Here is a 27,409-nt window from a genome sequence, read left to right on the forward strand (position 1 = left end):
CCACCACCCCCCAACCCGGGCAATAGGATGGATACATTATGAATAAATGGATGAAGGAGATAGCGAAACCGGCGAAGGACGGAGGGAGGGTTCTAGATGTGATGTGATGTGATATGAGATGAGATGAGATGAGATGAATGGAATACAGAGGAAGGGCTCGAGGGCCCGTTGGTCCAAACAGGGCACATGGAGGAGTGGGAAAAGAATAAGAGCCAAAAGATATAAAGACAGAGAAAAAAGAGGTAAAGAGATATCATGCTAACATCATATTTAGTCCAGTTTCAGGTGTTCAAATCTTCCCTGGGATGGACTGCACCAGACGCCGTCGCCATGCTTTCCCAAGTATGCACAATGTTAATGACAAGAAAATGTTGGGGAGAAATGGGAAGAAGACAACGATCGAAAAATAAAATAGTAGACAAAAATCAAGCAATGCTTTTGCTGCACATCGATAAAAAAAAAAAAAAAAATGCCTAGTCCCCATTCGAAGTGGCCTTAGCTGCAGCCGCTTTCTTGTGAACATCGCTCAGTTTGTGGTACATTTCCTGGAGTTTGGCTCCGCCAGCATCCTTGTTGGGCCAGTAATGGACCGAGACATAATGCCTGTTTGATCTAGTTAGAAAATGACCTCAGATGGAATATTTGAAGGGCTGGTTGAACGTACCATAATCGAGTTTCTAGGGAGGACATGGAAACTGAATTCTCCCCCTTCAAGTTGCTACCAATAAAGCCGCCGATCTTGTTGAGGAGACGCCGGAGCTCAGAAGCCCGCTCAGCCTTGTTCGGGAAGTTTTCTTTTGTGACAGCTGCAACCTTCTTGAGATCTTCGCGGATTGGTTTGAAGAACAGACGGGACATATCTTCCTTGCCCAAGTGGCCATTCTCATTATTCTTGCGCCGACGAACGTCTTCACTCGAAGCATCGGACGCCCGATGGCGCCGGCGTTCACCGTCATGAACAGATCTTGGACGAGAATCGTGGCTAGGGGTATGGTGACGCTCCATACTCTCTCGAGCGCCGTGAGTGTGGGACCGATGTCGGGACCGATCCTGCTCACGGTGACCTTTACGGGAGACGGATGGGGCTGGAGAAGCAGAAACACTGGTACTCGCGTGAGGCCGGGAGGAACCCTTCCGATTGTTGCGATGGTGGTTCTCAACAGCCCGCTTGGCTGTGATGTTGGCACCGCTGCTGGCCTTGTCTCTGAGAATAGATAGCAAATAATCCGCTCGCCGAACAAGGTGGACAGCACCAGGAGACTTGGTTGTCTTGTCTTCCGCATTCATGCGTTCGGTCTTCCGCTCCACCCGGTGCTCTTCCAGGAAAAACTTATCCCCCAACGCAAGGTCCGAGTCGTCCCTGATCTGCGTCCAGGCGCCATACCCATGACGAGCAATTCCGACACAGAGCATTCCATCTTCTCGTGCGCCCCATGGACATGAATAATCAGGTGCCTTGGTGGCTTCTGGGACCCGGAAGTTTTTGAAATCAGGCACCGCCAGGGTGGCTTCCTTCAACACGCGCATCTCTGCGGGGCGTTCAACGATGGTGTATGCATTAAGACGCTTGACACCATGAAGGTCGAACAGGACCGCTTTCCGTTCTTTCTTGGTCAGCATCTTGCCAGCATTTTCAAGAGCCTCAATTTTCTGCAAATCCTCTCGGACCAATGAAGCTGCCTTCTCAGTTATCTCGCGAAGAGCAGACCGCACGGTTTCTCTATCACGATCAAGCAGGCGCGCTTCACGAATAACATCCTCCTCACGATCCTCAATATCACCGAAGCGCAGGAATGCTCGGAGAAGATGTCGGTATTCCTTCTCCATCAAGGGGCGTTTCGGATCCGCTTCTTGGACATTCGAATCTGAATCATCCCCATCGTCCATACTAACCTGCACTCTTGCTTGTCTTTTGGCTTTGCGCTCTGCGCGAGAATCTCGCTCTTCCCCGGGGGCGTTCCGCTTCCGTGGTCGGTTTTGTTCGATGACTTCGGCAAGATATTTCTCGTCGGCTTTCTTTTTCTCCTGCGCCCTAATCACTTCCAGTTGTTCTTTGGGAATGATATCATCCCAGCTCAGGTCGTCAACTTTAATATCAACATACTCGAATGCCTTGAGGAATTCCTCGCCACCATCGGCTTGGATATCTTCAGCCTGCTCGGTCTGGTGCAATTCAGCATTTGCGAGTACTGAATCGATGTCGAGCTGCTCCAGCTTCTCTTGATTGCCTGTCTGCTCGAACATCTTCTGACCACGGCGCTTGAGGATACGCGAAATATCCTCGGTGGAGTTCGGCTCTCCAAGCGTAATGCCGCCTCTGGCCATTTTATTCTGAATTTCAGAGGCTTCCTTATCGGTAACACCCCGCTGGATTGTGATAAACTCAAGAAGAAGCTTGTTGCGTGCTCGTTCAATCACTTCCTCCTCTACGGTGTCCTTCGAGACCAAACGATAGACGCTGACAGGTCTTGTCTGTCCAATACGATGTGCTCTCGCCATGGCCTGGAGATCGGCTTGAGGATTCCAATCCGAATCGAAAAGGACAACGGTGTCTGCGGTCATAAGGTTGATTCCGAGACCACCTGCTCGGGTGGAAAGGATGAAAGCAAAGTCATTACTACCAGGAGCATTATAATGCTCGATGGCGAGACGACGGGAGGCTGAGGGGATGGTTCCATCAAGTCGTTGGTACGTGTAGCCACGGAATTCCATGTAGTCACCTAGAATATCCAGCATTTTCACCATTTGACTAAAGATCAAGACACGATGACCATCCCGCTTGAGTTTCGCGAGAAGCTGGTCGAGCAGCATCATCTTCCCGCTGCTAGTGATCAGAGCCCTGAGTACGTCTTCCCGGCGAGTGCTTCCATCTAGAATCTTTGCCTCCGCATTGGGAAACATGAAAGGGTGATTGCTTGCTTTCTTGAGCTCCATCATGATGTTCAGAAGAGATTGTTTTTGGCCTCGCGCCCCGTCGTTCAGTGCAGCATAATTTTTCGTGAGGATGTTCTTATAGTATTCCAGTTGAACATCCGAAAGCTCAACGCGAATAATCTTCTCCGTCTTGGGAGGAAGATCGGATTCTACCTTGGACTTTGTTCGACGAAGCATAAACGGCTGGATCGCTTTTGTCAACTCCGCGAGTTTCTGGGAAGCTGCCTCTGCATTCAGATCCATATCGGCATCTACATCAACCATGCCAGGGTTCAAGAAATCCAGCAGGGCAGAAAGTTCAGCCAGGTTGTTCTGAATGGGGGTACCGGTGATGAGAAGACGAGCAGGCGACCTGAATTCGAGAAGCTTCACGTATAGTTGAGACTCCCGATTTTTCAAACGGTGGGCCTCATCTACAGCCATAAATTGCCATTTAAACTGGCTCAAGAAGGCGGAGTCCAGTAAAACATACTCGTAGGTCGTGAGGAGGACGTTGAACTTCGGGCGTTTAGGATTACCATCCACCATCAGCTCGTGCTCTTTGAGAACATTGCGAGCGGCTTCGTTGCCATTGTAGACCACGTAGTTCAGATCGGGAGTCCAATTGTCAAAGGTCTCGGCCCATGATGGCATGGTAGAGAGGGGGACGACAACGACAAAAGGCCCCTGTTGGCGTCTGACATGGCGCAGCCAGTTGATGAAGGAAACGGTCTGTACGGTTTTCCCGAGGCCCATCTCATCTGCTAGGACAACATTGCGATTTTTGACCCAGTTGAAGGCCATGAAGTTCACGCCTTTCACTTGAAACTCCTTCAGCTGACCGTTTTGCAGGAAGCTAGGGGTGCCCTTGATGGTCTCGAAAGACTTTCGGGTGGCAGGGTTTGATTCCGTTTTATCTGAGATGGGCGGACGAGAGGAGCGATCTAGGAAACGGTCTATCTCGCGTTGAGCGATATTACTAACCATCTCTTCATCCTCCCACGTGCACGAGTCGTAGAAAAGTCGTTTCCATTTGACCAGATACTCCGTTCCCTCGTCCCCCTCACGCATCGCAATCACTCGCTCAACTTGTTTGTAGTCCTCAATAGCATCTACATCTCTTTCGCGATCGAGGTTCCATTTCTCCCTGTCTTCGGGGGCAACATCCTCATGATATTTCAAATGGACATCTTCGGCTAGGATCTTTCGGACGTAGTTGTCAAGGCGGCGTATGCTACGGCAGTTCGCAAGGCTTTCAGTAGTCTCCCACGTCGCGTGATAATGGGACTTTCCTTGCCATTTGATATAAAATTCAAATTGACGGCGGTCAGCACCAGTTTCGCTTGGATCCACACCGTCCTTGGGACGATGGTTCAGCACGACGTCTACGGCCGGTCGGTCATCTTCCACAGTGTTCGCCCAGTAACTCTGCATCACATCCTCCGCGTCATCTTCAAACATTGAATCATCCTCGTCTTCGTTGTAGTTCGAGACGCGAGAAGCATTTCTTGTTGAGAAACGAACCTCGGCGTGGGAAGGAACGTTGTTTACAGACGCCTGAAGGAGCCTTCGACGTTTCGCCTTGCTCATACGAGCACGGCTGCCCCCGTATTCATCACTATCCGATTCTTCAGAGTATGTGGACTGGGTGGCAGACCGTGAGGGGACTTTCGAGGACTGTTGGGAGGGGACGGCGCGTCGACGTTTCGGACGAGGGGCTACATCATCGGAGTCTGAGTCAGAAACAGAAGGGGCGATTTGACGCGCCGTGCGGGCTCGTCCACTTCGACGCAGTCCATAAAGGTCTGGGTTCTGTCGAATGTAGTCAGATTCGTTGATTGAAGGCGATTTGCGCTTGATGCCTCTCTCGTGTTCGGAGGATGAAGAATTTTCATCACTGGACGGGCTACTAGCTTTCACACTATTTTCCATCCCAGAATCATCTTCATCTCCCTCCGCATCGGGAGAAGCAGTATCATATGAGTCGTCCGCAGGATCGGGCTCGGGCGAGGACTCGGACGCGGCGTGGTTTTCGTAGCCATTGGAGACACTACTCCCATTGTCGCTGGCTGCTAGCTCGTCCTCGAAGCTGACAGCATGAGGAACAGAAGACATCATATACCCATTCGTGAGGGCCGTTGTGGCCGTGGGTTCGGAGGTAGATGGGATCACCATGCTAGTCGCTATTGGGAAGGAAATGCATCAGCATTGAAGCTCGAGACAGGCCGGGGGAAGGATGGAAGGCCCAGGGGCCTATGAAGCAGCAGTATGCGATCCAGTTTTCGAAAACTAGAAGCTATAAAGCTCAGAGAATGTGATAGGAGATGAAGGTATGATGCATGGACATGATTTTGATGATGAATTGGATGAGACGCGACGGACAAGACAGACAGGAACAGAGCGATCGCCAGGGCAAATTCAAGCGCAAAACCAGATCCAGCCGACGCGACTGAGACAGACTTTGACTTGAAATGATTCAGAGGACCATGAGCTCAAGGAGAGTGGAGGAAATCTTGAATCCTGGGTGGGTCGATATTGTAGAGAAGTACTCCAGCCGACCAGTCCAGGACACGTCCGAACAGGCTAAAAACGAAGAATAAAAAACTTACAATCCATAGCTTGGTGACCCCGAATCACCGCAAAATGAGGAAGAGAATCGTGAAAAAGGAAAAAAGAAAGGTGGGGGGAGGTAAAGGGAGGGGGGTGGATGGGATGAGTCGGTGGAGAGTAACAGGCAGAGGAATGATGAGAGAGAGGGAGACTTGAGTAGGAAGAGAGAGTTGGAACATCCGGCTGGGGGGTTTGGAGCGAGTAGCGAGTCACAGTGAAGAGATTGCTGGGGGGCCTGAGCTTCCAGGCTGCATTGCCACATGCGGCTTAGACCGCTGACAAGCGAGCCTTCTTTGGGACTAGCGGTGGCAGCCTGTCACGTGTACTTCGGATCGGACTATTCTGCATTCCGGAGAAATTTCAACCGGTTTCTGTCTGGCCAATCAGAGCGTCAGGAAATAAATGATTCAGCAGGAGCCCGTGGAGATGCCTGAGGCCAGCATTCGATGCCCACAATAACTAATGAATGCCCGGCATAGTTTTCTTTCTGAGAGCCCCTCTCCCCAAGTTCCCTGGCGACTATCCACGCTACGTCTTCCTTTTCTTCGTCTTCTTCTCGAATCTGGTACTTGCTGCGCCTGGCTGGCTTGATCGTTGCGGCATAGTCCTTCCTCTCGAGCTGAGATCCCCCATCTTTTTCACCTTTTTTATTTTTTCCTGCGCAGTATACTTTGCTTTCTTGCCGCGTCGTCGTTTACTGTAACCATCAGGCACCATGTCTGACAAGCTGACCCGGTAAGAGATAACCTGATCCAAGAGCTGATCCGTTCTTCATAGCTAATTTTCCTTCTTCATCAGTATTGCCATTGTCAGCAGTGACAAAGTGAGTTTTTCAACTTACCCCGCTAACTACAGACGAAATGCCATATATACTCATCTACTCGCGCCCATTACAGTGCAAACCCAAGGTAATAGCTGATTTCCCATTCCATTCATGTCTCTCGATAGCCTGGCTAATGTCTACTCCGTAAAATCTAGAAATGTCGTCAAGAGTGTAAAAAGTCTTGCCCCGTGGTCCGCACGGGCAAGCTTTGCATCGAAGTCACCCCCGAGTCCAAGATTGCCTTCATCTCCGAGCGCCTCTGTATCGGTTGCGGTATTTGCCCTAAAAAGTGTCCCTTCGGTGCCATTCACATTATCAACTTGCCCACCAATCTGGAAAGTGAGGTCACCCACCGTTACTCTGCCAACAGCTTCAAGCTTCACCGTCTTCCTATGCCCCGCCCTGGTCAAGTTCTGGGTCTTGTTGGAACAAACGGTATTGGAAAGAGTACGGCATTGAAAATCCTCAGTGGCAAGCTTAAGCCCAACCTTGGACGTTATGACAACCCCCCCGATTGGGAAGAAATCCTGCGATACTTCCGTGGCTCTGAATTGCAGAGTACGTTTGCCCCCACCAGCTCTCGGAAACTATAGGTTCTGACCTCAATAGACTACTTCACAAAGGTTCTAGAAGATAACTTGAAGGCTGTCGTAAAGCCCCAATACGTTGATCAGATCCCTCGCGCCGTCAAGGGCCCAACCAAGAAGGTTGCAGACCTGCTCAAAGCCCGCTCCCAAATGGACAACATGGAGGACATCCTGGATGTTCTCGGTATGTAACCTCGGTATCAAAGAGTAAATTCCCTGTCTAATCATTCAAAAGAACTCCGACAGGTTCAAGACCGCGATATTGACCACCTCTCCGGAGGAGAGCTTCAACGTTTTGCTATTGGTCTCGTGTGTGTCCAGAAAGCCGATGTGTAAGGGAACCCATTCTACCAAGCGACACGCTCCTAAATCCATGCTAATGGCGTTTTCTAGCTACATGTTTGATGAGCCTTCCTCTTACCTTGATGTTAAGCAGCGTCTCGCTGCCGCCCGCTCCATTCGTGATCTTCTGCGCCCTGACGATTACGTTATTGTTGTTGAGCACGATTTGTCCGTGCTGGACTACCTTTCCGATTTCATCTGTGTCCTTTACGGAAAGCCTGCCGTCTATGGTGTTGTCACCCTACCCTCGTCTGTGCGTGAAGGTATCAACATCTTCTTGGACGGTCACATCCCGACTGAGAACTTGCGTTTCCGCGAGGAATCTCTTACCTTCCGTCTCGCCGAAGCTGGTGACGATTTCTTAGTCGACAAGGCCCGCGCGTTCAGCTACCCCAGCATGGAGAAGACCCTTGGTAATTTCCATCTGAAGATCGATTCCGGAAACTTCACCGATTCCGAAATCATCGTGATGATGGGAGAGAATGGAACTGGAAAGACTACTTTCTGTAAGATGCTTGCAGGTGCCGAGAAGCCTGATAACGGCGCCTCCATTCCCCGCATGAACATTTCCATGAAGCCCCAGAAGATCACTCCTAAGTTCCAGGGAACCGTGCGTCAGTTGTTCTTCAAACGTATTAAGGCCGCTTTCTTGTCGCCCCAGTTCCAGACCGATGTTTACAAGCCCCTCAAGATTGATGACTTTATCGACCAGGAAGTTCAGAACCTGTCTGGTGGTGAACTTCAGCGTGTCGCCATTGTCCTAGCTCTCGGCATTCCTGCTGATATCTACCTGATTGACGAGCCTAGTGCTTATCTTGACTCCGAACAGCGTATTGTTGCAGCCAGGGTCATCAAGCGTTTCATCATGCACACCAAGAAGACCGCCTTCATTGTCGAGCACGATTTCATCATGGCCACCTATCTCGCCGATCGAGTCATCGTTTTCGACGGTAAGCCATCCATCGATGCTCACGCCAACACCCCCGAGTCCCTGGTCACGGGATGCAACACTTTCTTGAGGAACCTGGACGTTACCTTCCGTCGTGACCCCAACAGCTACCGTCCTCGTATCAACAAGTACAACTCCCAGATGGACCAGGAACAGAAGTTGAGCGGAAACTTCGTAAGCCATCATCCCCTCCCCCCATTTGCCATAATATCGACGACGCCCGTCGTCCATTCTAACACCATTTATAGTACTTCCTGGAGGAAGAGAGTTGAAAAGGGCGTTCCTAGAAATCATGATCGCGTGCCTCACAGACGTGACGGCCGTGACTCCGACCAGCGACAGCACCACCGTCGCAGGCACAGGAGAGTTCTTCGGTTAGGGGCGTTTTTAGGCGTTACCAAGGCCTCACGACGGCGACGTTGTGGCGTTGAGCGTTGCGGTGATGCGGTGGGGACTTCCAAGGAGGATGACGACGAGGATGAGGACGAGGTCGAGGTCGAAGTCGAAATCGAAATCGAAACTGAGGACAACAATTGTCAACTCCAACTCAACCTAAGACAACTCCTAGGTTGAGGCTTCCAGTGTGTCCTGCCCTCCCGGGAAACCGCTACCCATCGTCATCCCCTCTTAAAGCCCCGTCCGTGCCTTGCCAACAAACGCCTATATTGAGTAAAAATCGCCACGTTTTTTTTTTCCCCCTCCGTTCTCATAGGCATTTTTTGGTATTTTTCCCCCCCCTTTTTCTTTTTGCAGTCTTCACGATGCTACGAGATGAAGACATGTATGTGGCTTCAGGGTTTGTATATGGGTAACGGTTTTCTTTTTTTTTTTTTTCTCTTGGTCGGCATGATCGTCCCATTGGAGTTGAGCCTGTTCAAAAGTTTCAATTGGTATGAAATGACATAGATGGTCTACTGGCCAACATGTTGATTATAGGCTAGTGCAGACCTGGGCTCTTATGGTCTAGGTTTGTTTGCTTTATCAAGAATGTATTTGATTTGTTTCATTCTTCAGGGTTGAGTGGTGGTAACTGGTGTATTTTATATTGATTGTGCTCTCTTCTTATATGGAGTACTACTAGTAGTAGTAGTTCGGTGTACGCAACACTGTATATATATATATATATATATATATATATTTATGTATGTATGTATGTGCATTCCAGACCTAGTCTCCAAGGTAACTACTTAGTACCTACCTAACTTTACATATATACATCTATCTCTGCTTAATACCAGACTACATTCCCCAACTTGGTATAAGAAAATAAAATAAACCATGCATTACTGGTAGCTAGCTCTGCTATAAAACCATCGCGTTGACTAGTTATAAAAGACGTTATCAAAAGGCAAGTCAAATTCCCCTTTTTCGTTCGTAAACTTCCGAGTACATACATACAATACAATACATAAGTAGTCATAGGTGGAGAGAACGTGAAGACGTCCATAGTCTAACTAACTAATTAATCTTCCTCAATCTCTCCCTCCTCACTACCAGAATGAACCGCCTTTTCTTCTTTCTTTGCTTCGTCAACTGCGACATCGACTGCACCTGCATTGGCACCCGATCCTACAACACTTGCACCCGCACCTGCGCCTGAGGCGGGAGGAGTCCGCTCTCGACGGTCCCGATCCCGCCTGGCCGCGCCTCGGCTGCGGTCACGACTCTCTCGTCTATACCGTTTCGTAGAACGACTGGCAACGCTCTCGGTATCGCTATCACGGCGACGCCGACGGTCCGTGCTGACGGTGCTTCGAGCGTCACCGCCGTAGTCGAGCTCGTCGCGGCCACCGCGTGGGTCTCCACGAGTCCGATAGAGGCGCTCTCGCTCTTCTTCGCGATCACGGCGCTCGCGCTCATAGTGGCTGAGAGAGCGGGAGCTTCGTTCGGGTTCGCGTTCACGATCGCGATCACGGTCGCGCTGGCGGTCTCGGTCGGCCCTATCGCCCTTGTCTCGCTCGCGCTCGCGGTCTTCCCGTCTCTCATGGACGGGTGATAAACCGCTGACTTTGCGGTAGGATCTCTCACGGTCAGCTTGGGCTTTGCGGCGGTCTGCCTCATAGGCATCTGGTTCGGGAGTACGGCTGAGACGGCTGGAGGCACCTCGTCTCTCTCCTCGGTAGGAGGCACCGCTGCGGTGGTCGCGATCGCGCTCGCGATCGTGGTGATGCTCGCGGCGGTTACTGCCGCGGTCCTTGTCCCGGGGCTCGCGATCTTTCTCGGTGTCTTCTTCCTTCTCTCTGATACGGCGGATGACCTTGTCAAAGACGGCCTGGCGGACTTCATCGGATTCAAGAGCTTTGTATTCTTCATACTTCTCTAGTCTAGGTTTGACCTGTTCCCACGCATCGTTGGACCGGAGAGGAGGGTCTAGGCGCTTCATGCGAGAACGCAGGGAGTCCACAGCACGCCGCTGGTGGCGATCGGCTGCATGTTTCTCCTCCTCGTTACGACGAAGAGCTTTCTCTTGAATGCGCTGGAAGATGATCTGAAGGATCTCTGGGTCGATGTTGGCCGTGCGGCGATCCGCAAGCACAATCGAGTTAAACTCTTCAAACGTAGTCTTGGGAGTAACTTCGAATCGTTTATCCTGGGGGAATGGTTAGTACATAGGCCGTGGAAATAGAAAGATGGTTAGGGAATACTTACATCGAGAACATCCAAGACGTCATTACGTGGTCCACGTAACGACCGTTCCTCTTCCTCAACCACATCCCAAAATAGATCCAGGGGAGAAGAGCCCGAATTTCCTAGAATTCCAAGGTATCGGGGATCCTCGCTGATCAGTGGGTGGATATTCATCCATTTGCTACCAGCCTTAATCTTGCCTTGGGATCTCAACTCCTTCAAAAGTTCGATAAACTGTTCACGGGCATGCCGCTCTTTTCGGGCCTTGGCGGCCTTCTGCTGCTGACGAGCATCATTGAAAGCTCGCTCAAGAGACTTAATATGGTTTTCAAATGCGGTCAAGATATCAGATTTGCTTAAAGACTTGAACTTATCGTCATTTTGAACCCTTTCATTAGACTGGATAATGGCGTGCGCCTCCGACCACCGGGTGTATGGTTCGAGGTTCAGGGATTTGAGGATGGTCACGAGCTCGTCCATCGCGGCTTTGCGTAGCACAGACTCCTGCTCGACGTGATTCTTCTTGAGCTCGAGAATATACTCCTCGAACAGCTGTCGTCGTTCGCCTTCGTCGCTGGTAGATCTGAAGATGGTTTCGCCCTCGATGATCGGTCGAATGGTCTTCCATCGGCTGTAATGCTTAATTTCAGGATGTCGTTTCAACATAGTATTGAAATCTGCTCTGAGCTTAGCGAATCTTTCTTTCGCCCGGTCTTTTTCCTGCATGCGAACCTCCACCGCGTACTTCTCGAAAGCTGCCTTGCGGTCTCTAGGGTCTTTCAGAGCACGATACTGGGGGTCTTTGATTGTTTCGCGCATTGTCTGCTCCCAGGTCCAGTCCGGTTGAACATTATGGCGCTTGAGCATCTTCATAAACGCGCCTTCCGCTTCTTCGAGGGATCCATAGTCCGGCTCCTGCGTAGTTCCCAAAACAGCGCCGGCAGCGATACCATTTATCTCAGCAGCACCGAATCCTCCACGACGATCGCCAAAGCCTCTGTCGTAATCGTCACGTTCGCGCGATTGGGGATAGGATGAGAACGAGCTAACACCACCAGCAACGAATGTTGGGGCCCTATAGACGCAGGCTCCATTAGTATATAAGGCAGATAGATGGAATTCAACGCGACAAACTTACGCTACAGGTGGAGGCTGCGGTGCTTGTGCCTGCGCCAGAGCATTTTTGTAAACATCTGGCATCTCCCACGTGCTTTGCTTGGTTTCGGTATTATACCAGTATTTCCGGCCCCCGTCAGCAGTATACTCCTTCCATGGCTGATTTGCTAGAGCCCGCTATAAGAAAAAAAGAAATAAAAGTTAGACAGCTTTAAGAAAAGAGGTTAGGAAAGACACTGACCTCAACAGGGGTCATCAACTCGACCGGCTTCGCCCATTGTGTAGCTTTCGTCTGAACATTGTAGTAGTAGACCCGTCCTTCAGCATTGCGAGCCTCCTGCCACAGAGGGGCAGCGCCAGCAGGGCCAGTCATAGGATTCATAGGGATGATTCAGGAAGGAGCCCCTGATGATAGGAGTGTAGCTTGTTCCGTGTAGCCTGATGGGGATTTCCTCAAAATTAAAGCGTCGGGAGAAGCTCTGCGGTTTGGTTTGGGCGCCGGGTGTTTGTCCTGTTTGCATGTGTGTCCCATTCCCAAAGCGCGCAGTTCCCCCGGAGTGTCTGAAGAGACCAGAGAAGAGGTGCTAGCTAACCCAGCTCATCGTGAGGTGAATGCATGGTTCTTTTCTCTCTCTCTCTTGCTTCATTCTGGTTGTGACGTGTCATTTTTCTAACAGCAGCTGGTAGGGGAGCATGCGACTGCTGCTCTCGCTATGCCGAGTCTCGATGTCCCTGGGGAGTTCCTGAGGCATGCGGTTCTAGATACTGTTGTCCCGCATGCCTCAAATATTGATCTGGAGGCGGCGCTGACGTCGGCACTCGAAGATGGGGCAGACGACCTGTCGTCTGTCCTGTCATTTATCCCCCAGCGCTCGCTTTTGTTCTTTGGTATGTGGGAAGCTACTATCCTCACTGAGCTTTTATCTCTTACTCATGCAGTTTGCTACAGATGAGGTCTGCACGGCTCGCGTTGTCCTGAGACTTGCCAATTGCTCTCAGAACAGTCTGAAAGCGCACCTTCAAAACCTTGAAATCCGCGTCGATGTCTTCGCTATTGATCCTGCGGAAACAGTCGCTGAGAACCCGACGCCCACGCGAGACTTGATCTTCTCAGGGGTTGTCGATTCACAGGCAGATCCGCTGGTGGTGGTTAATGAGTTCGAGGGAGAGACAGGAGGCGGTAATCATGTATATGTGATATGGAGCATTGAGACATTCCTAAGTATGGCTCCTAGTGTTTTTGGTCGATTTGTTCAGGCGTACTAATTACGGCTCTCTAGAGCGCCCACGAATCCGCATCCAACACCCGTCCGTGATCTTCATTGCGTCTGCCACCTTGAACCCTACAGAAACTCGCCAGGCCGATTCTCGTGAAGACGTTTACCTCCCCTCCTTGGTTCCTGCATCAACGAATGTTCTCCAACCCCTCGCAAGCGATGCCGCCTTTGACCACAAAGACCCTTTTCTCCCAGCCTCGAGGCTTTTGCGAGTTGTTCCAGCGCAATATAGTGAAGATCCTATATACAACGTCCATCAAGAGTCGGGCCATCCGACACGCATCGTCCCTGCTGCCAGTGCAAGGATACGATATTCTCGATTAAACACTTATAGCGGGAGGCCTACGACCATTGCAAACCTGGATTTTGAAGTCACGCCCTTCCTAAATTGCGAGGTAATATTCGACAAGGCCGACCTTCATCTGTCTGATGGGCTAATTGAAGCCCTAACTGATGCCCCTGGGGTTTTCCCTCCTGTGACCTGTCGGCCACGGGACGATATAACCCTGGTATACAGGTTGACGCCTGAATATGGACTGGATTCCATCCCATCCACCACTGCGATGGTGAGCATGTTGGACATATCACTCGAGGCGGTTGTTAATGTATCAGACAACTGCAATCCCCGGATTTTAATGCAGTGGACAGCCAACGTCGATTTCTCAATGGCGTTGAACCCGACCTTTGGAGGCCCAAGCCAGGCTTTGCAGCGGAACAACCGCCCTGCAAGTCTCCCAATGATACCCAGCCATGCCAATACCCCAAGTTCAGGGGTCCCAGCCAACCGAAGCTCCCTTCGAGAACGCGCATATTCTACGACGGATCTGGGGATGACCATATCCCTTTCTGGTCCTCCCAGTGTAGAGGTTGGAAAGCCGTTCTCGTGGAGTGTTTTTATTGTCAACCGGTCTACAACCCCGAGAAAATTCGCCATGATTGCTATCCCCCGACGAAAAAGATCAGACCCACGAGGGCATGTCGCGCGGCCATCCTCTTCGTCGATGTCGAATCGCAGAAGCGATCAGGTCGCGGAAGCCGTGACCGATGATAACATCGTGCACGCTCTGCAGAAGAGCGTAGCCGGACAGGAAGCAGAGCTCGTCTGTCTAAGCACAGACGTGCGTGTTGGGTAAGTTCCATCCTCTAAGTGCATGTTTAGGGATAATTCTGGCGCCTAACTTGATCCTCCTGGTATAGTGCATTATTACCCGGAACATGCTTTGCGACTGAAATAAAATTCCTCCCATTGGCAGTGGGTTCTTTACGACTGGAATGCGTCCGACTTGTGGATGTCAATACGAACGAAACGACAGATATTCGAGATCTACCGGATATTTTATCCTTGGGGAAGGGAGCCGCAGGGGTATCTATCCATTTAGGAAGCTAGGAAATTAGGATAGAGGATACGAGTAATGTACAAATCTGAGCATCCATACCAACCATTAACTATACGGAGTAGATGATGATGAAACTTGGATTATTGTTGCCTTCTCTCCTTATTTCTTTGTGGCGTCTCCGCTTCTTTAGGGCCACGGATTCAGGGTCTTTCAGCCCAGGGCCGAGACCTTTGTACAATTTACTATATAAGATGCTCAAATTCTCTGTTAATTTCCTTCAACAAGAATTATATGAAGAAACGAAGCTTTTATTTCTTTTTCATATGAATCCTCTAATTATATCTAGCGAAAATAAATAAATAAATAGAAAGAAAAATAAAAATAAGACAGTGGCAGGACATCTAAGCCCCTCCCTTCCCCTTCTTAAAGCGGCAAGCAGGCAGACGAACAACCGATCGCAAATTTGATCTGCTGCCTTACGTTTTAAACGCCCGCTTGGAATTCTATTCTCGAATCTTGACCTGGGGATATTCGTCCATCAAGAATATCAACCTCCTCATCGCAAGTCAGTTGTCAACCTCCCCAAACTGGGTTATATATATCGTCCCTCTGGGCCCCAGCAGCGCTGGGTCTCCTTTCACTGAATCGGTTCTCTCTCTTTTGCGTCATACTGAGTCGTCTGCTGGACCCGACTGACCCTTCGCCGTAACGCTGCCATCCTCTCGACCTGGTTAACCCTTTTTCTTTTTGTCTTCCTCTCTGTATCTCTCTTTCTTAATTCAACGCCTGCACGATGTTTTCCGTTACTCGCCGTCGAGTCTTGGATGGACTCAATAGGAGATATATCTACGGTCGCTTGGTAATGTTACACCTCGCCCTCGCCCCTTCTCGAGGACGCTGCAAAATCTCTGCGGCTTCGTGCGGGTGCTACCCCCGAAAGAAGGGCTCATACTGACTGGCTCTCTTCCGATAGCCTTTGCTGCATGCTATCATTTTTATGATCGAGATGGCGGCTGCGATGCGGCTGGCCGCCAAGTTTAACTCTTACTATGCTGAGAAACCAAGTGGGTGTCTATTTTCTACATGGGGTTATTTTTGACAGTCACTAACATGGTCATTAAATTTAGTTCTTACAACGATGGTTACGAACGCGGTAAGATGCCCTGGGAGTTTGTGGTTGTGATGCGATATGACATGCCTACCCCTCGTTTCGATATGGTACCACCGTCTCGCTGTACCTTGCGGCATTTGCATGAACCTCACCTGGCTTTGGAATTGACCTCGTGCTTAATGCTTGCACTCGAGTTGCTCTGATCGATTGCGTGGTCAGTTATGATGTAACGAGTCCGTAGTCAAGTGTCAACGATGCAAAGTGGCGCGCAAGAACGAGAGGTGTCTGCGTATCTCACTTCACTATCTACAGCTTTACTTTTATCATTCGATTCTTGGGCTATGGGACTAACGTGGATATAGGTTCTCGGTGGAATCGCGGATACCGTAGCGCAGTTGGTCACAGCCTTCAAGGCAAGAACTGAACACACACGATCTAACGGTGACTTCCTCGCGATCGAAATCCATGAACTAGACAAGGAAAAACCACCGGTGCTAGGAGAACTCGGCCTCGCAAGGGGCTTGCCGCCACCCTTCGATTTTGAACGACTTACCCGCTTTATGTCGTACGGTTTCTTCATGGCACCAGTCCAGTTCCACTGGTTTGGCTTCTTGTCTAGGGCATTCCCACTCACCAAGAAGAGCCAGACCATCCCTGCGTTAAAGCGGGTGGCTGTAGACCAGCTCATCTTCACTCCTATCGGATTAGTGTGCTTCTTCACATTTATGACTATTGCTGAGGGTGGTGGAAGACGAGCATTAGCCCGTAAGTTTCGCGATGTATATTTGCCGACTCTGAAGGCCAACTTTGTCCTATGGCCCGCGGTCCAAATCCTGAACTTCCGAGTCGTACCCATCCAGTTTCAAATTGTAAGTTCCCCCAATATTTAAGAGCGTGGGTTGGCCTTGGCTAATGGATTTTCGATAGCCTTTTGTGTCGTGCATCGGTATTGCGTGGACTGCATACCTCTCTCTTACAAACTCCTCGGACGACGAGTAAATGAAACAACAGGCCGGGGAGTCTCTTGGCACCGTACGGTACGGTCCACCAGGTTCTGGATTTTCCACTCCTTTGATTTGGATGTTGGGTTGGGTTTCATGTGTCATTCTGTGCTTACCGGGCGTCTTAAATTTTGATGGGATTCTTTCATTTTGGGGAGGTGTTGAGGAGTTCACAGTTCTGTCGTCACATTGGGTTTCAATAGGTTGTAACCAAGGAGAAGCTATTGTTGCAGGCGATCACAGCAGCGAATACAAGGATAGATTTCGAAATGCAGCAATGAGGACTAGATCGATCTATGTAGAGGAATAAACCGGGGCCCATTGGGTTAAAAAAGGAAAGACACTGGCACCCATATCGCGGTGAGGACCATATGGAACCACCGGTGCAGATCTAGAGCGCATCAACGAGAATGAACCCGAGGCTATCGATCGAGTCGAGAATCAACAACAGGGTCAAAGTTCTCCCCCGACGGCTTCCGTCACCAGTTCCCAGTCCCCCGTTGACATCAGAGTCTGCGTTTCTCCCGCATCAGCCCGATGAATCAATGACCAACTTTTCTTGTCCTCACCGGAGAAGAACTTTTGCCCCACCAAAACAATCATTGTATGATTACGGTTACCCCGCCACGACCACTGCTCTTGCTAGTACTCACCGTGATACTGTTTCAGTCGTTCACCCCCCATCTTCCTCCTCTTCTTCCTCTTCTTCTTCATCCTTCTCCTCCCTCATCATCTTCTCTTGAGCACCAGTGCAAGGTTCGTCTTATTTCTTCTATCTGTCTTCTTCTGCCAATCGCTAATTTGGTTCTCGTTCAACAGTACATATCTATCCTCCCCCCACCATGTCTCTCACCAACAAGCTCGCCATCACAGACGTCGACCTCAAGGACAAGCGTGTCCTGATCCGAGTATGTCGCTTATTTCTTCTCTTTCAAAAACTACACAGGTACTACTGCAATGATGTGATGAGTTGCTAATATGGTTAAAAAAAAAAAAAGGTTGACTTCAACGTTCCCCTTGATGGCACCAAGGTGACCAACCCCCAACGTATTGTTGGTGCTCTCCCCACCATCAAGTATGCTATCGACAATGGCGCCAAGGCCGTCATTCTCATGTCCCACCTCGGCCGTCCCGATGGCAAGAAGAACCCCAAGTACAGCTTGAAGCCTGTTGTTCCCGAGCTGGAGAAGCTTCTTGGCAAGCCCGTGATCTTCACTGAGGACTGCGTTGGCAAGGACGTTGAGGAGACCGTCAACAAGGCCTCTGGTGGCCAGGTCATCCTGCTTGAGAACCTGCGTTTCCACGCTGAGGAGGAAGGAAGCTACAAGGATGCTGAGGGCAAGAAGGTTAAGGCCGACAAGGCTGCCGTGGAGGAGTTCCGTAAGGGATTGACTGCTCTGGGCGATGTTTACATCAGTACGTTCTCTCTCAAACATATATACAATATTGAGATAAACAATTGACTAACTGACTGCTGTTTAGACGACGCCTTCGGAACTGCCCACCGTGCCCACAGCTCTATGGTCGGCGTCGAACTTCCCCAGAAGGCCTCTGGTTTCCTGGTCAAGAAGGAACTCGAATACTTCGCTAAGGCTCTGGAGAACCCCCAGCGCCCCTTCCTTGCCATCCTCGGCGGCTCCAAGGTCTCCGACAAGATCCAACTGATCGACAACCTCCTCCCCAAGGTCAACAGCCTGATCATCACGGGCGGCATGGCCTTCACCTTCAAGAAGACCCTTGAGGGTGTGAAGATCGGAAACAGCCTGTTCGACGAAGCTGGCAGCAAGACTGTTGCTGAAATTATGGAGAAGGCTAAGAAGTACAACGTCAAGGTTGTCCTGCCCGTCGACTACGTCACCGCCGACAAGTTCGCTGCGGACGCGAAGGTCGGCTATGCCACTGATGCCGAGGGCATCCCCGACGGCTTCATGGGTCTGGATGTCGGCGAGAAGAGCGTCCAGTCCTACAAGGAGACTATTGCCGAGGCCAAGACTATCCTGTGGAACGGCCCCCCCGGTGTCTTTGAGATGGAGCCCTTCGCTAGCGGCACAAAGGCTACATTGGATGCTGCTGTGCAGGCTGCTGCTAACGGTGCTATTGTCATCATTGGTGGCGGTGACACCGCTACCGTTGCTGCTAAGTACAAGGCTGAGGAGAAGCTCAGCCACGTTTCCACTGGTGGTGGTGCGTCGCTGGAGCTGCTGGAGGGCAAGGAGTTGCCCGGTGTTGCTGCTCTATCCAGTAAGTAAATATATTATCAGACCAAACGAAGAGAGAGAGAGAGAGAGAGAGAGAGAGAGAGAGAGAGAGAGCTTGAAGTCAGTTTTCTCTAGATTTCACATGATGTGATGTGATGTTGCTGGGTGAAAATCTGCCCAAGGCAGGCGAAGCGTTTTTATTATTATTACTATTTCTTTTGTGTTGTGAAATGATGAATGTAATGTACTACGACGTTAAATTTAATGATGAAGTTTCTATATCTGGTTCTATTCCCCCTTGTCGAGTTCCGTTCTGATCTATGATGGTTGTTGCAGCTACGGGACCTAAACTCTGATCCTCTTCCTTGCCTGTTGATAATATAAATTTAAAAATTAGCTCGATGGCTTCAAGTCAATAACAAATTGATTTCATTGGTGATGCTCGTGAAATAGGTACTAGGATATATACAGGGTATTGAAGCGGACTTGGCGTACGCCCGCATCCCACAACCAGCACCAACGACCGCGAACCTTTTGAATATCGTATTATAGATCGATCGATCGATAGATGGGCGGGTTGGCTCCGAGCGGGTTGACCGCTCATCCCAAGTACACAAACACACACACACACACACACACACATAGCTGAAAACCGTCCGAAAACAATAGCTAGACAAGATCTTAACTTCCCCCTAACCTCGAAGATGTAGATGTAGACGTAGATGGAAATCTAGCATGGGAGTGGCATCGCGCTTATCCGTCTCTCTCTCTTGGGCCGTTGTCTCTGTACGCGTAGTATCAGGGTATGTGTATATTCTCTTCCATTCACCGATTACTGATTGCTTTGCTTGCTTTGCTTGATTGTTTAGAGATGAATGTGAACCGGGATATTAAGTATTGTATTGTGATTTCGAGTGGGTATTTTATGGTATTTCGGAGATAAGTAGGGAGGTAGGTATTAGTGGGAAGCTTCGACTTTTTTGAGTTCCTCTCTGCTCAAGAAAAAAAAAAAAAACCCCCCCCCCGGTGAGCGATGATTTTCCCAATAGTGTAGAAAGGAGGAGGAAGAAGAAGAAGACTGAGAACGTACTTTAACTGCTTTGAGAAATCCTCAGCGGCATCATCATCGTCCCAGCTCTCTTCCCACAAATGCACATTGTTCCCGTTGGCGGCCGATCCAGACGCTTGCTCGGTTTCTTCTTGGGTCCAGTCTGTTTTTGGTTTCGAATTCTCATTGTTAGTGCTACTGTCTTGCACGAAGATAGAGATAAAACAAGGGTGCAGGATTCGGGATTCAGGCAACAGAAATCCAGTCCGAGGTGGGGGGGGGGGGGGAACTAAGGGTAGGGTTAGAGTAGGATAAACGGTTGCCTGACCATCAACAGGGAAATCCTCAAATTCGTCATCCTCCTCTAGCACGGTGGGCTTTTGTTGTTGGGGCTGTTGCGAAGCTTCAGCCTTGTTGTTGCTGTTGTCTTGGGCTGGGGTGGAATTGGACATGATGAGCGGTGGAGGGGGGTAGTAGCTCTGTGGAGGAGGACTCGGGATACGATAGGATTTGAGAGTTGGGGAGCAGGAGATAAGTAAGTAGAAGGTATTAATGGTCGTCGTAGTGTGTGAGGGAGAGACTTGGGAGAGGGAGGAGGAGAAGAAGAAGAAGAAGAAGAAAGAAGGCTTTGGAGATGACGGAACACAGTCAGCGTCTGTCTGTCTCTCTCTCTCTCTCCGCCTCTCAACCAATTTTCGAGCCTCAAGAACAATCAATCCTAAAGGATTCGCCCCAACTATTATTATTATTATTCTTCTTCTTCTTCTTCTTCTTCTTCTTCTTCTTCTTCTTCTTCTTCTTCTTCTTATAATAATATTTATTTGAACTGAATTCCCTGGCTTTGAATTCCAATTCTTATCACAGGAGGTCAGTCTACTACTCCGCCTCCTGGTGGACACGGCTAGATAGATGCTCCCGGAATTCTAATCATGACTCTCACTAACAAACATAATTATTATTTAACTACTTCAAAGTCCCTTTAATCTCTCATCCGCCTCTTGTTGTCGCTTCTATTTCAATCTTCTTCACTGCTCCCGGAAATCCCACACGTTCCCGGCCAATATCATTCCGTTCGGTTCGTCTTTCGGGGTTCGGTCCCTCCGGCTCACTCGCTCTAATAGACTCAATTTCTCGAACCTTGAACTGCTTCTCTTTTTCTTCCCTCTCTCTCTCTATTTTTTTTTTTTCTCTTCTTTTTTTTTCTGGGGTTTTCGAGTTTTTTTTTTTGACCCCTTTGTGGTCGCTCTCACTCTGCGATCCGCATCATGTTCGGAGTAGGCTCATGGCTCTCTGGCAAGAAGCCAGGTGCCAATGCCTCGACTCAGTCGCTGGACTCCTTATCCGAGTTACAAGATCGTACGTCGTCTTTTTTGGCTTTTCTATCCTTCCGACTATCTGGGAATCAATATGCTAACTATTTCTGGTTGGCACTAAAGTGGACGATGCCATGAGAGGTAATATATGTTGATATCTACTACTCCTACTACTGCGGGTTCTTCACGACCGGGATCCGCGTATAGTAATGACACATACTAACCCTACCCTTTTCTTGCTCTGTGAAACAGCTGCGGAATTGATCCTCAACGATGACGTTGATGGTGCAGAAAATGGCCTTTCTGGACGGATATCTGCTTTCCATCTTGTGTGCATTCCCTTTTGGTTTTTTAATTGGATCGATAACTCTCTCCCTCACTTGGTACTGACGCTCTTTGCAGCTTGGAAGAGGCGTGGTTGCATTTATTCGGGCAACACTCGGGTTTGAACAGGAAATTATGCGCCAAGGTTTGTGATTGCTCTATCTTGGAGCGGTTTGGCAGTTCACTCATCTCTCGCAGCGTCGGATCGACTCAACGAGGCGGAAACGAGAGCCATAAGCGATCAACAGCGGGCAAAACATAATTCCCATATGCCAAATTCCTATCACTCGGAAATCTACGCGCCAGGGACCGAGTTTGTTCTCTGCCAAGCAATGGCCCAACTGATGGGCGCTGTCATTGGTGTCCTAAACGAAAGTCTTACAGAGAGTATAAAAGGGTTCTATAAGATGAGAAAGGCCTATCTAGCGCTGGACGCAATTTTGAAAATGGAGCAGAAGTTCATGCAAAAGAGAAGGTCTGAACCAACGTCACCTGTCCTAGCACCGTCCTTGAGTCATGGATCGGGAGCAGAAGCGACAGCTAAATTGGGCGCGCTTGTTGGTTCAGCAGAGTTGTCCGGCGATCTGTCCAATCTAAATATCAACAACGATTCTACCGCCGCAGAAAAACCAGGGGATGCTAACGCAGCATATCTACTCACTCACGACCCCGATTCAGACATTTTCAAGAACACAGTCGATGTTTTTGTGCATTCTGGAGCCAATTTCTGTTTCGGAATTCTACTGCTCCTCATTTCAATGGTCCCCCCGGCCTTTAGCAAACTACTGGGTATCATCGGATTTCATGGCGATAAGGAACGTGCTCTAAGAATGCTCTGGCAGGCTAGTAAATTCCACAACCTAACTGGTGCTATTGCTGCATTCGCCCTCCTTGGTTACTACAACGCTTTCGTTCGCTACTGTGATATCATGCCGGACATCATACCCGGGGAGAACGGGGATATTCAAGGCTACCCTCGAGAGAGGCTCGAGTCTCTCTTAGCCCAAATGCGAGAACGGTTCCCTAAGAGTCAACTTTGGCTCCTAGAGGAATCCAGAATGAACGGGGCCAACAAGAAGCTTGATGTGGCGTTGAGTCTTCTGTGTGGTAATGATCACAGTCCGCTCAAGCAGGTCGAAGCGTTGAAAGTGTTTGAGAAGAGTTTGAACGCAATGTATCTCCACAGATACGAACTATGCGCTACCTCTTTCGTTGAGGTTTGCCTCCCTTCCTTCCTTTTTTTTTTTTTAAGAAAAACTGATGATTATAGTGTGCCAACTTGAATTCCTGGTCGCGCTCCCTATACTACTATATTGCTGGGTCTTCGCATATCAGCTTATACAGAGATTTCGCTGGTAAAGATCAAGCCAAGGCCGCGGCACACGCAGAAAAGGCAAAGGAGTATTTGCAAAAAGCGCCCCAGTTCGCCGGAAAGAAACGATTTATGGCACGACAGCTCCCCTTCGACGTCTTCGTCACCCGCAAGATCGCCAAGTGGGAGGCACGAGCAAAAGAATGGAAAGTCCCCCTTGTCGACGCAGTCGGGGTAGACCCCATTGAGGAGATGATTTTTTTCTGGAACGGCCATAGCCGAATGACACAGGAGCATCTCGAACAATCACTCGCCAAGCTTGCATGGTTCGAAAGCGACGCGAACAAGATGAAATACCGTGAAGGCGCAGAGGAAAAAGCGATTCTGCAGCTTTTGCGTGCGGCCGTATTGCGTTCCATGCGTCGTCATACAGAGGCCAAGAAAATCCTCCAGGCCGGCGTTTTCAGTCAGGACCGTACAACATTCAAGGGCCACCTCAAGGATGATTGGGTTTATCCGGTTGCCTACTATGAAATGGCGGCGAATCTCTGGATGGAGCGCCCGACATATATAGCCACGCATGGAGCTCCAGCGCCGTCTTCGTTGTCGTCCAACGCGGCCACCACCACCACCACCTCCTCTTCCTCCTTGAAGGAGGAAAATTCGGCGAAATCCAACTACAGGACAGAAAAAGAACTAGTCCGTGAGTGCAAAGAGTATCTGGTTAAAGCTGCTCAATGGGAGAGCTACGAGTTAGACGCACGTGTCGGACTGAAAGTCACTGCTGCACTAGAGGCTGTGGAGAAATGGGAAAGCACCCATTCCACAACTCTAGGGTGAGATATCAAGCGATGTGACGTGACATGATGAATGATGCATGATCATGTATGTGTAATGTTTTTTTTTTTTTTTTTTTTTTTTTTTTTTTTTTGTATTTACGGTTGCTTCTTGATAGACGGCCATGAGCATTGGACGGATAGTGCAAGGACTTTTAGAGGGTATTTCCTTGACTCTAGGCTATCATTAGCTATATACATGAAGGTAAAAGAAGTTCATGATTATCAGCTTAGGGTAAACTGATTCGCTCCTCTCTAGTTAGTACGTCTCTTGTGCAATACTTGGGCTTTGGCTTCAGTATCGGATCTAAATACTTGTTCGGGGAGTGTCCGCTAACCAGGTTCAAGTTACGGTCAGAAAACCCAACTCAAGCCGTCCGCCAGGATATATTTCCGCATGAGATGACAGCATTTAGTGTACCTTTTGACTCATTCTGAATGATCATCAGAACCTAGAACGGGTCGTCATCGGATGTATCCGAAACCGAAGCAAATACTAACCAGTCAGTAGTTAGTGGGGACTGGCCACAGCCAAATTGGAGCTGAAATTAAAAATTGGTCTATGATGTTGAATAGGTCAACAACCCGCAACCACAAGGCCGGCTGGCCCAATGGCAAGGCGCTTGACTACGAATCAAGAGATTGCAGGTTCGATCCCTGCGTCGGTCAATCTTTTTTTATCTTGATCTATGAAGGTGTTATTTAATTAGCATTGGATATCTCTTTTTTTTTGTATGGACTATATATATATACTGTACGGAATACTCCTGTAGAGGATTGAAAATATATGTATCTGCAGCTAGTAATGCAGAGCGTGCGGTTGTCACCTCACGTGCACATGCCCTGTCTTTTCTTTCAGACCCAAATCCCTCACTCATTGCTCTCCTTTCAACCGCATCGTTATTTCAAATTGAACCTTCACTCATCATCATGCGATCTTTTTATCCCTCTCTCTACATACTGTCATACAGAGTACCTTGATAAATGCGACCTGCGTCTTGGACAAGCATTATTGGCACTAAAACAACCTCCGGTAGCTCCACCCACGGATGCTTCCGATGGTGGCGACCGTCCACCTTCTCTGTCTTCAAATCGCACTGGATAAGATTCCGGCGCTTTTTGCCTCATACACTTCTGCCTCTTGATTCAGACTTCTCTCTTTCTTCCAGAGGGTCTGGCCTACTCTATGCACCTCTATTATCTGATTATTGATATTGGGATGTATCACTAGTCATCCATTCAGGGCAGGATGGAGACTCCACCAACGTTTGCCGCAGCGAATTGAATGGTCTGTGCTATCGGATACCCGACATTCTACAGTCATGGCCCGGTTAAGACGGCTTTCAAAGCCCTCTTCGGCCTCGGGGTTAACTAAATTGGCAGGGGAAAAATATAATTGGGCTAGTCAAGCTACTTATAGTTCCTGTGTGCCAAAGCCTACCGGAGTAGAGGCTACTTAATGTTCGGTACGCCCAGAATTGGCCTGTCTTCTCCTCGGTGACGTCTGAGCCCGAATTCTTTTCCGTCCCGTTGGAGTTTGGCACCTCACAACAGAACTTTTTTTGCATTGTTTCGTTCACTGTGTGGATTGTCAATTAAGTCGACCACCTACTATACGCGATTCCCTTCTTGCACGGAAGAAATCATGGCGAGAGATGACGAGATCGCTTCCCACACCTCCTCCGATATTGACTCCCTGGAGGAGCGCAACCAAGACGTAGGAGCCTTGGAGAAACAAACCACTGCTGCTTCAGGCTTGTCGGTGTTTGAACAGCGTGCGCAATCTATTATTTCAAGAATTCGTAGTCGAGAACCAGGACAAACTGCTCGATTTACACATCCGCTTTCGCATACCAAGACCGCCGAGGATGTAATTGTCGACTTTGAGGGACCGGACGATCCTTATCGCCCGATGAATTGGTCGTTTAGGAAGAAGGCGATCACCACGGTGTTATATGGGTTAACGACAATGGGTATGTTGCTCCCCCCCCCCCCCCCCCCTTGGCCATGCGCAAGACCATACCGTTAACTGTTATTGGGGAATAGGCGCAACCTGGGCAAGTGCTATGTAAGACATGAACCGACCTCTAACGCGCCTAGAGCGTACTAACAGTATGATAGCTACTCGACTGGTACTACTCATATCAGCTCTGAATTCAGAGTAAGTGACGAAGTCAGTACCCTAGGAACAACATTACTGCTGTTTGGATTTGGTAAGTTGCATGCACTACGACAAGTTTTAACGAACAGAAGCAGCGCTGACACAACAACAATAGGGCTGGGGCCTCTAGTCTGGGCTCCTCTCTCCGAAGTCTACGGACGCAAACCCGCCGTGCTAGCACCCTACTTTATTGCAGCGATCTTCTCCTTTGGTAGCGCAACATCCAAAGACCTGCAAACCCTAATGATCACTCGATTCTTTACTGGCTTCTTCGGCTCTGCCCCCGTCACCAACACCGGCGGCGTGCTGGGCGATCTCTGGACACCCGAGCAGCGAGGCGCCGCTATTGTCGGATACGCCATGGCGGTGGTTGGAGGACCAGTTCTGGGCCCTATAGTCGGAGGCGCAATTTCAGAAAGCTATCTCGGCTGGCGGTGGACACAATACGTCCGTTCTTTGCCTCTCATTCCATTTCCCAACCCACCAATAACCTCGCGAGGTTTTTTTTTTTATTAACTGATACTAAATGGGGTATAGATCACCGGTATAATGATGATGTTGTTCTTGGTCCTCGATATCGTCTTCGTCGACGAAAGCTACCCTCCCGTCCTCCTCGTGTACAAAGCCCAACGCCTGCGCTATGAAACGGGCAACTGGGCTCTTCACGCCCGCCACGAAGAATGGGACGTCACCTTCAAAGAACTCGGCAACAAATACCTGATCCGCCCCTTTGCTCTTCTCGCCACCCCGATCTGCTTCCTCGTCGCCATCTACGCGTCCTTCGTCTACGGCATCCTCTACCTCTCCCTCGCCTCCTTCCCCGTCGTCTTCCAAGAAGTCCGCGGTTGGAACCAAGTCGTCGGCGCCCTCCCGTTCCTCGCATACCTCGTCGGCATCCTCTTCGGCGCCGCCATCAACCTCGCAAACCAGAGATTCTACATCAAACGCTTCAAAGCAAACAACAACTTCCCCGTCCCCGAAGCCCGCCTGCCGCCCATGATGCTCGGCTCGATCTTCTTCGCCGGAGGCTTGTTCCTCTTCGGCTGGACCGGCCAGAGGCAAATCCACTGGATTGCCTCCCTGGTTGGAGCCGTGCTCACGGGCTTGGGGTTTTTCACCATCTTCCAGGCCGCCCTGAACTACCTCATCGATACCTTCCAGGCCGTTGCTGCGTCCGCCGTCGCAGCCAATACCTTTCTCCGCAGTATCTTTGCCGGTTGTTTCCCGCTCTTTGCCACCGCCATGTTCCGCAACCTCGGTGTGCCGTGGGCCTCGAGCGTGCTCGGGTTTATTGCCGTTGCGCTTATTCCGATCCCTTACTTGTTCTACATCTATGGGCCGAGGATCAGAGCGAGAGGGAAGTGGTCGAGGGCTTCTTGTTATCCTCACTAACGGCTCCCCGCCCGTTTTAATTCTATTGCATGGATAGATATTATATATAGATTACCAGATGTTTCTCATGCGCACATGCTCGATAGTTAATATTATATTAGTATGATGATACGAAACAGTGCCTGAATATT

General features: G+C 49.7%; 8 protein-coding genes and 1 non-coding gene across 9 annotated transcripts; 6 read left to right on the forward strand and 3 right to left on the reverse strand.

Annotated features, from left to right (window-relative positions):
* Positions 1 to 365: 365 nt before the first annotated feature.
* On the reverse strand, positions 366 to 5,391 carry P175DRAFT_0136012 (chromatin-remodeling ATPase CHD1). The gene is made up of 3 exons (XM_040892406.1): positions 5,296 to 5,391; positions 665 to 5,096; positions 366 to 603 (listed from the first exon to the last, which is right to left on the reverse strand). The coding sequence occupies exons 2-3, from the start codon at positions 5,086 to 5,088 to the stop codon at positions 474 to 476; spliced, it is 4,554 nt and encodes a 1,517-aa protein (XP_040753913.1). The 5' UTR covers positions 5,089 to 5,096; positions 5,296 to 5,391; the 3' UTR covers positions 366 to 473.
* A 4,108-nt stretch (positions 5,392 to 9,499) lies between these two features.
* P175DRAFT_0521671 (snoRNA-splicing protein PRP40) lies at positions 9,500 to 12,406 on the reverse strand. The gene is made up of 4 exons (XM_040899216.1): positions 12,210 to 12,406; positions 11,991 to 12,145; positions 10,874 to 11,927; positions 9,500 to 10,814 (listed from the first exon to the last, which is right to left on the reverse strand). The coding sequence occupies exons 1-4, from the start codon at positions 12,348 to 12,350 to the stop codon at positions 9,687 to 9,689; spliced, it is 2,478 nt and encodes an 825-aa protein (XP_040753914.1). The 5' UTR covers positions 12,351 to 12,406; the 3' UTR covers positions 9,500 to 9,686.
* Positions 12,407 to 12,681: 275 nt separating this feature from the next.
* On the forward strand, positions 12,682 to 14,632 carry P175DRAFT_0430990 (TRAPP trafficking subunit Trs65 domain-containing protein; the record flags this gene model as incomplete). The annotated part of the gene is made up of 4 exons (XM_040893452.1): positions 12,682 to 12,856; positions 12,918 to 13,190; positions 13,249 to 14,374; positions 14,443 to 14,632. 4 exons carry the CDS (start codon positions 12,682 to 12,684, stop codon positions 14,630 to 14,632), a joined length of 1,764 nt encoding a protein of 587 aa, XP_040753915.1.
* Positions 14,633 to 15,375: 743 nt separating this feature from the next.
* On the forward strand, positions 15,376 to 16,692 carry P175DRAFT_0431857 (Mpv17/PMP22 family protein; the record flags this gene model as incomplete). The annotated part of the gene is made up of 5 exons (XM_040893511.1): positions 15,376 to 15,441; positions 15,556 to 15,646; positions 15,710 to 15,735; positions 16,056 to 16,562; positions 16,621 to 16,692. 5 exons carry the CDS (start codon positions 15,376 to 15,378, stop codon positions 16,690 to 16,692), a joined length of 762 nt encoding a protein of 253 aa, XP_040753916.1.
* A 515-nt stretch (positions 16,693 to 17,207) lies between these two features.
* pgkA (phosphoglycerate kinase pgkA) lies at positions 17,208 to 19,023 on the forward strand. Its single transcript, XM_040896647.1, has 5 exons — positions 17,208 to 17,298; positions 17,363 to 17,450; positions 17,514 to 17,602; positions 17,693 to 18,110; positions 18,177 to 19,023. The coding sequence occupies exons 3-5, from the start codon at positions 17,537 to 17,539 to the stop codon at positions 18,941 to 18,943; spliced, it is 1,251 nt and encodes a 416-aa protein (XP_040753917.1). The 5' UTR covers positions 17,208 to 17,298; positions 17,363 to 17,450; positions 17,514 to 17,536; the 3' UTR covers positions 18,944 to 19,023.
* A 669-nt stretch (positions 19,024 to 19,692) lies between these two features.
* P175DRAFT_0136224 (proteasome regulatory particle lid subunit SEM1) lies at positions 19,693 to 20,483 on the reverse strand. Its single transcript, XM_040892407.1, has 3 exons — positions 20,269 to 20,483; positions 19,983 to 20,103; positions 19,693 to 19,884 (listed from the first exon to the last, which is right to left on the reverse strand). Exons 1-3 carry the CDS (start codon positions 20,390 to 20,392, stop codon positions 19,851 to 19,853), a joined length of 279 nt encoding a protein of 92 aa, XP_040753918.1. The 5' UTR covers positions 20,393 to 20,483; the 3' UTR covers positions 19,693 to 19,850.
* Positions 20,484 to 21,191: 708 nt separating this feature from the next.
* On the forward strand, positions 21,192 to 23,913 carry P175DRAFT_0473642 (TTC39/IML2 family protein). The gene is made up of 7 exons (XM_040895177.1): positions 21,192 to 21,296; positions 21,377 to 21,394; positions 21,506 to 21,582; positions 21,656 to 21,722; positions 21,776 to 22,794; positions 22,848 to 23,774; positions 23,845 to 23,913. Exons 1-6 carry the CDS (start codon positions 21,206 to 21,208, stop codon positions 23,727 to 23,729), a joined length of 2,154 nt encoding a protein of 717 aa, XP_040753919.1. The 5' UTR covers positions 21,192 to 21,205; the 3' UTR covers positions 23,730 to 23,774; positions 23,845 to 23,913.
* Positions 23,914 to 24,322: 409 nt separating this feature from the next.
* On the forward strand, positions 24,323 to 24,394 carry P175DRAFT_0t25. Its single transcript has one exon. It is a non-coding gene; the product is annotated as a tRNA-Arg (tRNA).
* Positions 24,395 to 24,961: 567 nt separating this feature from the next.
* On the forward strand, positions 24,962 to 27,278 carry P175DRAFT_0542389 (MFS transporter; the record flags this gene model as incomplete). The annotated part of the gene is made up of 5 exons (XM_040900362.1): positions 24,962 to 25,698; positions 25,772 to 25,793; positions 25,847 to 25,938; positions 26,002 to 26,333; positions 26,424 to 27,278. Exons 1-5 carry the CDS (start codon positions 25,371 to 25,373, stop codon positions 27,276 to 27,278), a joined length of 1,629 nt encoding a protein of 542 aa, XP_040753920.1. The 5' UTR covers positions 24,962 to 25,370.
* Between the last annotated feature and the right edge of the window lie 131 nt (positions 27,279 to 27,409).

The sequence above is a fragment of the Aspergillus ochraceoroseus genome, assembly GCF_002846915.1.
Source record: "Aspergillus ochraceoroseus IBT 24754 chromosome Unknown P175scaffold_2, whole genome shotgun sequence".
Classification (NCBI taxonomy): Eukaryota; Fungi; Ascomycota; class Eurotiomycetes; order Eurotiales; family Aspergillaceae; genus Aspergillus; species Aspergillus ochraceoroseus.

Coding starts and splice junctions, on each gene's coding strand:
- P175DRAFT_0136224 (XM_040892407.1), bottom strand. CDS start 20,392: ATGTCCAATTCCACCCCAGCCCAAGACAACAGCAACAACAAGGCTGAA. Junction 20,104..20,268: donor TGAGGATTTCCCTGTTGATG/GTCAGGCAACCG, acceptor AACCAAAAACAG/ACTGGACCCAAGAAGAAACC. Junction 19,885..19,982: donor GATTTCTCAAAGCAGTTAAA/GTACGTTCTCAG, acceptor TTTCTTGAGCAG/AGAGGAACTCAAAAAAGTCG.
- P175DRAFT_0136012 (XM_040892406.1), bottom strand. CDS start 5,088: ATGGTGATCCCATCTACCTCCGAACCCACGGCCACAACGGCCCTCACG. Junction 604..664: donor TCCCTAGAAACTCGATTATG/GTACGTTCAACC, acceptor TAGATCAAACAG/GCATTATGTCTCGGTCCATT.
- P175DRAFT_0521671 (XM_040899216.1), bottom strand. CDS start 12,350: ATGAATCCTATGACTGGCCCTGCTGGCGCTGCCCCTCTGTGGCAGGAG. Junction 12,146..12,209: donor AGTTGATGACCCCTGTTGAG/GTCAGTGTCTTT, acceptor TTTTTCTTATAG/CGGGCTCTAGCAAATCAGCC. Junction 10,815..10,873: donor ACGTCTTGGATGTTCTCGAT/GTAAGTATTCCC, acceptor CCATTCCCCCAG/GATAAACGATTCGAAGTTAC.
- pgkA (XM_040896647.1), top strand. CDS start 17,537: ATGTCTCTCACCAACAAGCTCGCCATCACAGACGTCGACCTCAAGGAC. Junction 17,603..17,692: donor ACAAGCGTGTCCTGATCCGA/GTATGTCGCTTA, acceptor AAAAAAAAAAAG/GTTGACTTCAACGTTCCCCT. Junction 18,111..18,176: donor TCTGGGCGATGTTTACATCA/GTACGTTCTCTC, acceptor ACTGCTGTTTAG/ACGACGCCTTCGGAACTGCC.
- P175DRAFT_0473642 (XM_040895177.1), top strand. CDS start 21,206: ATGTTCGGAGTAGGCTCATGGCTCTCTGGCAAGAAGCCAGGTGCCAAT. Junction 21,723..21,775: donor ACAGGAAATTATGCGCCAAG/GTTTGTGATTGC, acceptor CATCTCTCGCAG/CGTCGGATCGACTCAACGAG. Junction 22,795..22,847: donor GCGCTACCTCTTTCGTTGAG/GTTTGCCTCCCT, acceptor TGATGATTATAG/TGTGCCAACTTGAATTCCTG.